Genomic DNA, 12,395 nt, shown 5'->3' with positions numbered 1-12,395 from the left:
GAACACAAGGTTTTTATCCTTGTGATCAGAACTCTCAGGATCTACTCTCTTAATCACTTTCGAATGCACCAACACTGGTGTTAACTACATTCTACATGTTGTTTGGGACATCCTCATTACTTAGCTTTCCAATTAACGAGGTAACTTAGAGATTGTTTTATGTCACAGAGCAGGACTCATTCTTTTTAGAGCCACGTAGTACTCCGTTGTGTGGCTGGACCAACATGTATTTAATCCGCCCTCTGTCGGTAAACACAGGGACTATTCCAAATCCTTGCCAGTGCAAGCCTGGCAGGTTATTCATTCTGCAGTGAATAACCTCATACGTATGCCATTCTGCACATGTGCAGGTATTTCCGTAGGACACATGTCCAGAAGCAGAATTGGTAGGCCAAGGGGTATTTGCATGTGGCATTTTAAAAAAGATTTTATTTACTTGTTTTTAGAGAGAGGGAAAGGGAGGAAAAGAGGGAGAAGAACATCGATGTGTGGTCGTCTTTTGAGTGCCCTCTACTGAGGACCCAGGCATGTGCCCTGACAGGGAATCAAACTGGCGACCCTTTGGTTCACAGGCCAGCACACAATGCACTGAGCTACACCAGCCAGGGCATGCGTTTGGTATTTTGATAGTGGCTAGTTGACCTCTGTAGAGGTTGAGTTTCCCCAAAGCCTTACCGATAGAGGGCTGCCTGGCTTTTAGAGAATTTCACAGATCTGATGGGTGAGAAATGATATTTCAATAGTTTTGTTTGTGTTACTTTTATCACAAGGGAGGTTGAGCATCTTTTTATGCACGGTACAGCCCCTTGTAAGCCCATTCCTGAGAGCTGCTTCCCGCCCTGCCCATCGTTTAGTTGGGTCTTCAGGGTCTCTTCTTTCCTTTTGATTACATGAGGGCCACCTCCTGGCACCCAGCCCTGCCCCAGCCTTTGCCTGCGCTCCTCTCACAGGGAGGAGGAGAGGATGGGGACTGGGGTTGGCACTGGGTGGACCAAGGATGGAGACAGTCCTGGCTGCACCATCCATCGTCTTGTCTCATGGAGGGGCTGAAACCACTGACCTAGGTCAGTAGCTTGTTAAGTGAGATGATGCCTATAAAATGCTTCACACAATGCAGGGCCCATAGTCAATGCTCTGAAAAAGCATTTACTATGCAGAACATGCAAACCTACCAGGGTCCTATACGTCTGAAACTGAGCCATTGCCATGTGGGTGCAGGATGCCCTGAGCTAGCTAAGGGGCCTGGCGCTGCCCTGGGGACTCCAAGGGCAGAGCCCAGTACTCGAGCTGCTGGCTTGGATCCAATTTCCACCCCTGCTAGGTTTCTTGTTTGTGGAAAGGCAAGTCTTAAGAGCAGGGCTGATCTGAGGCAGACTGTGTCTTATGGGGTTTGTATATTCACTTAATTTTCCCCTCACTCTTGGGTGCTGGTGCATGGCCCTGGCCTGGCCCTTCACTCCCGTCTCTCATTCTCCTTCCCCATCTCTAAACTCCTAGGGCTCACTGTCTTCCAAGGGGGCAGGCGATTTGGGCTGGTGGGTGAAAGGAATTGCCTTAGGCTCTAGGGCCCTAGGAAAGTCAGTCTGGACGTGGAACCTCCCCATTTAGGGTCATTGCCTGTAGTGGGAGGTAGGGAAGGAGGAATTTGAGCCCCAAAATAAGGGTGAGGGCTGTGGCATTCAGGCAATCTGTTCCCCAGCTCTGGGCCTGACTTACCATTGAGCTGTCTCTGCCAAGATTCCCCGTGTCTAGGCCCACCGCCCAGGACCCCAAAGCCCTCAGGGCCTTCTGCCCAGTGGGACAGAGAGCTGCCTCTGGCTGGGGTGGTCCCAAAGGGAGTTCAGAGTCCCTGAGGAGCTCCAGTGACCTCTGTGTCTTCTAGCTCTGCAGCAAGATCCTGGAAAAGACGGCCAACCCTCAGTGGAACCAGAGCATCACGCTGCCGGCCATGGTGAGCCTCGTCCCCGTGGGCCCAGCCCTCGAAGCCCCAGGCTCCTGGCCTCCTCAGTGTCCTGCCTGCATTCTGGATTTCTGGTCCTTCAAAGGAACTTCACACCAACACATATCTCTTCTCTCTATAGTTTCCCTCCATGTGTGAAAAGATGAGGATTCGTGTCATGGACTGGTGAGCTCTGGGCTCAGGGTCTTTAGAGGTGGCTGTCCTGGGGGTCCTTCAGTTTCCTTCCATTCGGCCTGCACACAGTGGGAGAGTGTGTTTGGGTGACTCAGTTTCCTCTGGGGGAGGCAGAGAAGGAGAGGGTGTGGACCATTCTTGGGACGCTTACTCACAGCCCTGCTTGGAGGAAGATAGGAGGGCAGCCAGGTGGGGCTGGGAGTGCCCCGGGAGCCTGAGATCCCCGAGGCCAGGAGGGCTTCCTGGAGAAGGTAGGGTTTCAGTAAGTACAGAGTGAGGGCATTCCAGTAAAGAGGGGATCAGAAGCAAAGCCAAGGAGGCTGGAAAGAGCAGAGCTCCTGTGGACACCGGCAGTGATACCCGTGGGTAGGGAGGATGGAGCAGTGAGGTCTCCAGGCTGGGAAGTGGCAGGGCTGCCTGAGCAGGGATGCCAGCTGGGCTTTTGGCAGGTGAGGGCAACACCCACACGGGCATCTCAGAGAAGGAACAGTCTCTACCACTGGCTGAGCCTACCTAGGTCAGGCCCTGTGCCCAGCATGCACTTCACATGCGCAGCGTCCCCTGAGCCTCAGCTTGACCCCTTCTTCACCGATGAGGAGGGAGGTTGGCAAAGACTGAGTAATCTGCTCCAGGTGACAGCTGGGCAGTGGCTGGGGCCAGGCCTGCTTCTCCCAAAGCCTACACTTTACCCACAGGCCACGCTGCCTCCTGCTACGTGGGGGTCTCTCCCTCGTAGGGGTCTCTTCCACACCAGAGGTCCCTTAGGGGTCCATATGCTGATTTCTAGGGCCTTCTGTACACCATGCCTTCCAAAAGGAGAGAGTTGTCCTCTCTCTGCCCCCCCCCAAATCTTGGCTCTGTGGTTCCCAGTGTGTTGTCCTTTGGTCTCAGGCCCGAGGCACCCCCAGCCAGGAGGATAATGAGAGACTAGGGAAAACCCCCAGGCCACAGAGCCATTAAAGTGCTCGCCAGTTCCCCAGGCCTAAAGAAAACAGCTTGTGAGCATTAGAGGAGGGAAGGGGGCAGCCGGGAGGGCCCGGTGGGGGAGTGGCCTCTCGGGCTCTGACCGCTGGTATGTTCCGTGGGGAAGCAGGTTGGGGAGAGATGTGCTTTATGTCCACAGATGATCTCTCCATCTTAGTGTGCAGGGTGTGGGCACATGTGTGCGTTGTACGGATGGGGGGTTGAGGGGGTGAGCTCTGTGTGTCTGCGTGTGGATGCATGTGTGTGTGTGCCCACAGGGCGGTTATCCCCTGTGTGTGGGGGACGGGCCTTGCCCGAGTCCCTGTGAGCCGCGTCCCAGGCAGCAGCATGCTGTGCAATCCAAACACATTACGGAATCTGGTGGCTGCATCTCTGGTCTGGGGCGAAGTGGCATTTTTACCGTGAGGCTATTTTCAGACTTGCTGTATTTTCCAGAAGTAACCCAAGCCCCAAAACCCAAGAGCTGGCCAGAAGGCATTCCACCACTGCATGTTCCTACTCAGAACAGTGCTTTCTTCCCAGAAAACTCAGATAAACTTGTGTTATTACCTGAATCCTGCAATATGATCTAGTCCATATGGCCTTTTCTCTGTAACTTAATCTTTCATTTGATTCTTTAAGCATTTTTTTTATTAAAAAACAACCCCCCACCCCCCCAAACACCTTCCTCTTGCCTCTGCTAAAACCAAACTTCTCTTCCCGTTCTCTTTCCTTCCTCAGCAGACTCGGGTAAGACCAGATGCCAGAGACCCGTTCCTCCCCAAGTGCTGGTCTTTTCCAGGGTTGGTCAGGGAGGCGGTTTAAAAGTGCCCTCACCTGTCAGTTATCTGGGGTCGATAACCTTGCTGTGAACTGTTTAAGGGAATTATAACTCTCCAATTCATACTAACTCATGCACCAGGAAAAGTGATAAAGATCTGTGCTGACAATTCATCTTCCCCGTGTAGCCCCCGCCCTGATGGAAAAAATTAATACTGAAGCTTAATCACCTCCCGGGGAAATACAGAGAGAAAGGAAGGGAGTAGCAGAGATCTGGCGGAGACTTAAAAGAGGAAGCAAATCACCATGCGCAGGCGTCTTGCACAGTGGGGCTCGGTATGGCATTCATTGCCTGGAACCAGCTATGGCCAAACCCCAGGAAGTAAGGAGACAGGGCCTTCAGGCTCCAAAAACAGAGGGAAAATGCACCCAGGAAACTTCTCGAAGGAGATAAGTCTTGCTCAGCCCAGTGTTTCTCAATCTCAGTGTGATGACATGTGGGTCAGAAAATTCTTTTATGTGGGAGACTGTATGCTACATTGTAGGATGTTTAGCAGTAGCCGTGGCCTCTCTGCACCCCTCCACCAGTATCAACAATGTCTCTGGACATTGCCAAGTGTCCCCTGGGGGTCAGAGTCAGTGGACTGAGAGCCCCTGGTCTAGCCTGACAAGGAAGCAGGAGGTTGCTGCAATCAAAACTCTGGTTTCCATGGTGGGCACACGCTGCTCAAATCCCAGCTTTGCCATCTGGGCAAACTATTGAATCTTGTAAACCTCAGCTGTCTCCTCCGGAGTTGGGGCTAATTGGAGTGCCCGCCTCAGAGGACCGACATGAGGACGTGGCCTAGGTCACGGGATAGTTTTCATACAGTGCTGGGCTTTCAGTAGGTGCTTGATCAATGCATGCTGGTAGTATACATCACTATCACAGGGGCCAGTGAGGGCCTGCACAGGACACTGTTGGCTGGTGGGTGCACCCGTCAGTAAGTCTCCTCGAGCTCCCACACCCGGCCCCCTGAGAGGGTTGGGAGGGGAGAAGCCTTGCTCCTGAAAAGCCCAGCACATGTGGAGTGCTGGTGCCGTGGCTCTGCCCCTCCCTCCCTGGCTGACCCCGGACAACCTGGCTCTGAGTCTCCGTTTCCTCTCATGTGCAGCGGAGATGGCAATGAAAGTGCTTGTGTTTTAAGGCTGTTGAGAAGATCCTGAAAGATAAAGGAGGTTAACTGTGTTTCATCACGTAGAAAGTCAGAAGCAGGAGGGAATGATGCATTAGTATTGGCTAATGTATTTGTTCATTATTTAAAGGTTCTATTTATTTACTTTTAGAGAGAGGTGAAGGGAGGGAGAGAGACAGGGAGAGATACATCCATATGCAAGAGATACATTGATTGGTTGCCTCTTGCGTGCCCCAAATGGAGACCTGGCCCGCCACCCAGGCGTGTACCCTGACTGGAAACTGAACTGGGAACAGGACATTTTTGGTTGACAGGCCAGCGCTCAATCCACTGAACCACACCAGTCAGGGCAACATTGGCTAATTAGAAATCATGGCCTTGGAGATAGTTTCTTCCTGGTTACTTGGCTTTCTTTTTGGTTTGGACATTTCTTGAGCTCCTAAAGCCTGGCTCTCCCTGGGTCTGGGGGTCTGGCTCCCTGAGCAGCCTCCCGCCTCCTGCCTCTGACCTCCTCCCTCCCACCTGACATGTCCCCAAAGACATCCAGGCTGGCAGCGCAATACTGTCTGGGTGATGGGAGCTGATGGTTGTTGGGATGGGTTGGTTTCCACCAACGAGGCTTGAGCAACACTTAATTTCCAGTCTCTTCTTCCCTGGGATTACCAGGCCTCAGTAACATACCCAGTGGGAAGCATGGGACCCCTAATGATGTACAACCAAGGCCACCTCCTTCTGGGTGGGCTGCAGTCTTCACTCCCCATCCTGTTCAGGCGTTTTCTGTCTCCTATTCTAGGGACCGCCTTACCCACAATGACATCGTGGCCACCACCTACCTGAGTATGTCAAAAATCTCTGCCCCAGGAGGAGAAATCGAAGGTAAGCTCCCCCTCCCTTCTGCCCTCCGGCCCCCCATGCTGTCCCTCATCCCACCCCTGCCTCTCTTACACGACTAGTTTTGGGATTTTGCAGGATAGGGAAGATTATAAGGTTTTCGCTGCCCATTTCCTGGGGAGAAGGGCTCTGGCCAATGGGAGATGGGCTTGTGGACACTTAAGATTCTCCATACCTCGGAGGGTGGGATGCACCCCTAAGGGGATGGAAGGTCCACTCCTGCAGAGGTCACTGGGGGTGGCAGCAACACTGGCCATCCCGTTCTGCATTGGTCGACTGTTTTAGCAGTGTCTGTTTTGAAATGCCTTTCATATTAGTCTGTTAAAAAGTAGTCCAAGATCATTTTGTAAAATTTTAAAGAAACATTCTGAAAGAAGATGATAAAATTCACCCATGAAATTACCCATAAACCCACCCTCTATCAGCTTACCCTCTGTCCAGACAGAAGCTAACCTGATGCTCTGGGACCTTTCTGTGTGTATCTCTGCATGCGCACCTACATACATGTATATGCATGCATGCACATGCATGCAGGTGTGTGCACATCGTTTCCAGAAATTTCCCAGTTGCTTTGAAAACTACTTTCTGTCCCCTGGCAATGCAATATAGATGTTTAGTCATCTTATTAAATATTCTTCTACAGTATAATTCTAAATGAATATACATATTCCATATGTGGATGTACCGTACTCCATGTGAACTAGCTATTGTTGAATTGTTTAGATATTTTCTAGTGTTTCTCATGCTCTAAACAACTGACCTTATACTGAATATTTTGTAACTGACTCTATTCAATTCACAATTTCCTTTTGGAGGAATGCCTAGAAGCGAAATTGCTATGTCAAAGGATTTGAACATATTAAAGCTTTTGTTGTATATCAAAGTTGCCCTTCAAAAAGACTGGACTGATTTATACTCTAATCACATAAGTTTATTTTGCTGCACCTCCACCAAAACAGAGCAAAATAATGATATTGAAACAGAACTTTGTTAATTTGATGGGTGAATTTCATAGTTGCCTTGATTTTCATTTCACTGATAGCTGATGAAGTTGACTAATGAAAATGTTAATAGTTATATACTTATGTATTTTATTCTGTGATATTCTGTGCTGTTGTAAATTACCTGTTCATGTCGTTGTCCATATTTCTGATGGTGTGTTTGTCTTTCCCTCATGGTTTTGTGAGAGTTCTGTACAGAGGTTAACGTTCCCCTTGTCATATGTGTGGTGAATAATTTTTGTCAGTTTTACCTTACCATTTAAGATAAGATGTAGATAAATGTTTGATGGACAGAAATTTAAAATGCTTATGTAGCCAAATCTGTTAATATTTTTCCTTAGTGTATAAGGCAAGGATCAGACATTTCTTTTTTCAAAATTGTTCTTTGGTGACACCAGCACTGTGTACTGAATAGTCTTTTCCCTATATTTGGAAACACCACTGCTAGCCCTCACTAAATGACCATGTTACCAAATGTATTCTGGGCTTGTGCCTTGATTTTCTATTATCTTTAATTGATATGTGTGCTTATTAATTCTTAGGTTTGGGCTCTGCAAAATTAATTGGAAAAATTTAAAGTCTTTTCTAACATCTGGAGCAGTTTATATAACATCATAATGTAGTGGTTTGAGGGTTTGAAGTTGTTCACCTATCAAACCGTATGGGCCGGGAGCCCTTTTTGAGTGAGTGTGATACCAGTTCTTTGAGAACGTCCGGTTTCTCCTGTGATCATGGCTGTTTTTAGTTACTTGTACTCTAGTCAGTTTACTTGGTTTTGATCATTTACATTTTCTTAGAAAAGCATTTATTACACCCAGGTCTTCTAATTCATTTACACAGTTTACATTTCAGGTAAATTGAAGCAATTCTCTAGCTGCAGATGTTTCCTTCTTTCTTATTTCTAATGATATGTGTTTGAGTTTTCTTTTCCCTTTTTTTTTGTAATTTGCCTTGTTAGAAGACTTTTTGCCCCTATTTTATTGGACATTTCAAATAATCAGCTTTTGGATTTATTTATCAATTTTAACATTTTTCCTGCTTTTTAAAAAATGTACAACTTATAAAAAATTATTTATTTATTTTTAGAGAGGGGGAAGGGAGGGAGAAACAGAAAGAGAGAGAAACATCAATGTGAGAGAGACATCCATTGGTTGCCTCTCGTTCGTGCTCCGACTGGGGGACACCTGCGATGCAGGCACGTAGTCCTGACTGCCTGACCTTGAGCTTTGTGGGACAACACCCAACCAGCTGACCCACACTGGTCGGGCCTTTTTTTCCTAATTTTTAGTTCTCTCATCTTTTTACTCTTTTCTTTAAATCTTTTTATACTTATTTTGTTGTTTCCCATTTCAGTTTTGTAGCTAACTTCTTATGTTTACTTTCAGTGTTTCATATTGAAGTAACGCAAGTGTGGCTCCTGTCCCAGATGTCATGCTGCTGGCCTTCAGCAACCCCCCGCTTACAGTTCACTCTAATTTTTCCTTTTATTTTTTATGTCTAAATATTTAATCTATTTTGAATTTATTTTGGTGGGTTTTGAGACAGCAGTTTGAAAAGACTACCTTTGTTAGGTGGCTTATTTTTTTCTAACTAGATGCTGCTTGTAGAAAGGTATCTTTTTTATTGTAGTTTAAAAAAGTGCTTTGATGAAGCTCGATGCAGGACTCTGTTTAACTGAGTGTTGTCTGAGACACGTAGATTCTTACATCTGAGTGGAGGAATAGCTTCTGTTAGCCTAGCGTTAGAACGTGAGTGGCGGAAGGTGGGGCGGGCTGCGGTAAGAGCTGGAGTTCCGGAACCAGGCAGCGTAGGTCCCAGGTCTGCTTCTTTGCAGCTGAGAGAGCTGCTCCAGTCTCCTCCTGGGGGTCTCAGGCTCATTAGTTGTTTAAAGGATCCAGTGAGATTATAAATGTAAAGTGGTTAGAGTCTCTGGCGCACAACGAGCCCTGAAGTGAGGTTTGCTGTTTAGTATCCTTAGTATTGGCTTTCTGCACACCTGATTTTTCCCTGTATTAATTCTGTTTTTTACTACTTCCCCCATAGTTTCAAATTGACTATTGCATTTTTAGTTTCTTGTCATGTCTGCCATTTGTTTGAATAGTTTCCTCCCCCTCTTTGTCTGTTCTCCCCCAGAAGTTTGCTTTGTTCCATGAAAGCTATGCCTTCGTGCACTCTATTAAGGATTCAAGATGATTTTCCTGAGAATTCCAGGTGAATGCTCCCCTGGGTCTCACAGAAGCTGTTTCCCGTCCTGGTGGGCACTCGCTGTCTGGCACGGATCGGCTCAATGTTGGTGTTTTCTGCACACAGGGTCCACAGGTCTCCGTCCATCCTTCACACGGAGGGCAGGTTAACATGCCCTATTTCTGGAAGACTACCTAGTGCTCTTGAAGTTGATTAATCTCTTCTTCTAGGTTCTCTGAAGCATTAAAAAAAAAAGAACTTTTAATTATAGAAAATTCAAGCACACATAAAAGTAGAGATTGTACAATGAATTCCCAGCTGCCGTCACTCAGCGTGAACATCTAGCTGTTCGCTGCCATTCTGGTCTCACTAGTGATGCTTGTCATTAGTGGACCACACAAACACTGCCTCCCAAAGGCACGGCCTTCAGGGCTTGCCCACCCCAACTGTGGGAACTGCGGCCCCAGGATGTGGGGCCCTTCCCTAATGATGTTCCGATAATTTCTGAGAATGGCTGTCTTGACTGTAGAAAGATTCTAGGTGGGGCAGAGAGTGCGTCATGAGGGTGGGCCATGAGAAGGGAAATCCTGGCACCCACTGTAGACCGGAAGTTCTGCTACGGAAGAGCCTCTTCTCCGGTTTTCAGACGGCGCTGTCCCCGTCTCTGGACCCAGGGGCAGACCCTGGTAGAGGCACAGAGTGACCTTCTGTTTCCTGTCACTGTTTCCTGAGGCTACAGCTGTGCCTGCGTAAGCCGCCTGAAGGAGAAGGAGAGTTTAGATCCCTGTTCCTTCATCAGTCTTCCTTCTGGTGGTGATGATGGCCTGGATCTTCTTTCAGGATGTTATGAATATTTTAATGAAAACGTGAGAAAGATGTTTATTTGACCGGTAGATGGCGCTCAGGCCACGGGCAACCCAGTGTGGTTCAGGGAGGCATTGAAAGGCGGACCATGGTCTCCCACAGGTTGTTTTGGAGCTAAATGAGACTCTCCCTTGCAATCAGCTAACCAGGTTTAAAGTGCGGTTGAATAACGTGATCCCTGTAACAATAAACGAGTTAAACTCACTGCCCACACTGGAGCCATTCTGCCTGCATGATTGCTCCGATGGCCCTTCCGCCAGGTGTGCGTGCCCCTTTCCGAGGCCCTGAAGGTTAGCGCTTGCCTTGCTGCCTGCCAACCTTCTCCCACTTGTCCTGAGGCCACCTCAGAACATGTCACGGCACCTTTCTGCTCACTCTTCGTATTTTTATTTCACATTGGGAGTGGGGGCGGTTCTGGCACGACAGAAGTGTACCACACTTTATTTCGCCACTGCTTTCAAAACCCAACAAGCTAAACTGAACTGTAAAAATGGGCTCTTTCTTTATATGCCTCTGCCTCCCGGTTCACCAGATTATTAGGAGTTTTTGTTTTCGTGTTTATTTCCAATGGGGACAGGACCTAACCCGAGCCTCTCCAGCACTTCTGCCCGCGAGTCTGCCTGGGCACACTTACATGTTCCTTGGGCCCTGTGTGCCAAGGAATTTAGTAAAGATTTTGTTTTCTAAAAAGAAGAGCTTTCCATAGAAGCTGAAGTTCTTTCAAAAGTAACCAGCTCACAAGACCCCAGAAACCTCCATAGATTCTATTCTAGCTTTATACATATGAAAGTCATGCCACATAAATAGCACTTGCATTCTACCTTGTTTCCACAGGGAAGAAATCTGGAGTTACTGTAGTTTCTTCTTGTCTTTGGGACACAGATGATAATAATTTCCCAGCAGTTCCCGATTTCTGCTCCTGCCTGGCATGGGCTGGTGTCAGGCAGCCAAACTGTGGGTGCAGAAGGCGTGCCAGGAGGCAGAGGGAGCAGGCAGGGCTGGCTGCAGGTGACAGCCTCAGCCTCTCCGGGGGACGGGGGTGCAAGAGGACTGTCTGGGGGCTGTGATGTGGGCCTCATTGGACTGGTAGGGTCTGCTGTTGGTCGCCCTTGGCTTCCCCCAGGTGAGAGTTGGGTATGGCTGCCCAGGCCACAAAACTGGGGCTTCTTCAGGCTGAGGGAAAACACGCAAAGACACTTGTGTTTTGGCAGAAGGATGCTGAGGACTAAATAGAGGCATTGTCTTGGGTGCCTTCACTGGTCAGTCTGCCCTGGACTTTATGAGCTGTCTGCAGACACAGAGAAGAGAATCTGGGATGATCCTGAGCATCTGGAGACCTCGGACCCTGCCCTCAAATTAAGAGTCATTGCCCTAAGTTGTCAGTAGGGCTATGTCTTACTAGGTGCCCAGCACTGTGCCTGGTCAGGTCTGCTGAACAAAGAAGAGAATACATGGGAAAGTTAACGAAAAACACCACTGGGAAATAGGCCACTCCGCAGCAATTCTCCTGGTCCCCCTGCACCAGAGACATGTGTTGCTCAGATGGCTGGTGGGTTTAGAGGACAGTTGTGTGTGGACTGGGCACAGGTTTGCAGCCAGGATTCAGAGTTGGTCTGTGGTGTGAAGGCAAGTTGCCTCTGCAACAAGCACGTGGGCGTTGGAACCATGACCCTTGTTAGCCCGAGATAACTGGCCAGGTCTGTTTGTGATGATTTGGAAGGAGCTTAAAGTGGAATCTGTTTGCTCCCTGTGGACTCTGGCTGCCGTTCTCCATGGGGCTCCAGCTGGGTCTGTGGCAGTCCTCTCACTGGTGCTGAAAGCTTCACTATAACTGGAGGCCTGGCTGCCCCACCGAGGAGAACCTATGCCCGTGGACATAAAAATGGCCGTGAACTGTGGTTTCTGCGGCTGACTTCTGCCAGGGGGTGTTCCTCACTCAGGCCTGGCTGCAGAGAGCTGAGAGGCTGCGTCCCAGATGGTCAGCCCTGCCCTCACACTCAGACTTCTAAATTCCCTCATCCACTCTTCTTCACTCTCTCTTTCTGTGTCTCTGCTCATTCTTCTTTTGCTGAACTCTTGGCTCTTAACTTCAATCATGGAGCTATGGTAAAATAGTCATAGGTATTCTTTTTTTCCCCTCTTTTTTAAGGAGACCAATAGGTAAGGGTGAGCAATCAATGGGAATAATCAGGGATTTTCTCCAACCACATCCCCAGACTTGGTCATGACCCCAGTTACACTTAGTTGGTTGGAGGAGGAGACAGGAAGGTCAGCGTGTGAGAAGGGGCAGAAATGAGAGACTGAGGGGTGGGTGTCTACTCTTTGGGGGGCAACTCATAACTTCCTGGAAGTGAGGGATGGAGTCTAAGAGCCTGAAAGTGTGCTTTAGTGTCTCCTTCCTTG

General features: G+C 48.6%; 1 protein-coding gene across 16 annotated transcripts in view; it reads left to right on the top strand.

Moving 5' to 3' along the window:
* DYSF (dysferlin) overlaps nt 1-12,395 on the top strand; it is a 201,053-nt gene that overhangs the window by 68,742 nt on the left and 119,916 nt on the right. For all 16 annotated transcript variants that reach the window (XM_037048124.1, XM_037048120.1, XM_037048122.1 and 13 more), the window contains 3 exons: nt 1,883-1,951; nt 2,082-2,125; nt 5,846-5,928. In XM_037048124.1, coding sequence (XP_036904019.1) covers nt 1,883-1,951; nt 2,082-2,125; nt 5,846-5,928 — 196 coding nt within the window. The remainder of the gene's footprint in view (nt 1-1,882; nt 1,952-2,081; nt 2,126-5,845; nt 5,929-12,395) is intronic.

Source organism: Sturnira hondurensis, unplaced genomic scaffold (assembly GCF_014824575.4).
Source record: "Sturnira hondurensis isolate 20B ecotype Veracruz unplaced genomic scaffold, ASM1482457v3 Scaffold0006413, whole genome shotgun sequence".
In the NCBI taxonomy this organism is placed as follows: Eukaryota; Metazoa; Chordata; class Mammalia; order Chiroptera; family Phyllostomidae; genus Sturnira; species Sturnira hondurensis.
Note: the sequence above shows the minus strand (reverse complement) of the source record. Positions and strands in the feature narration are given on the sequence as shown.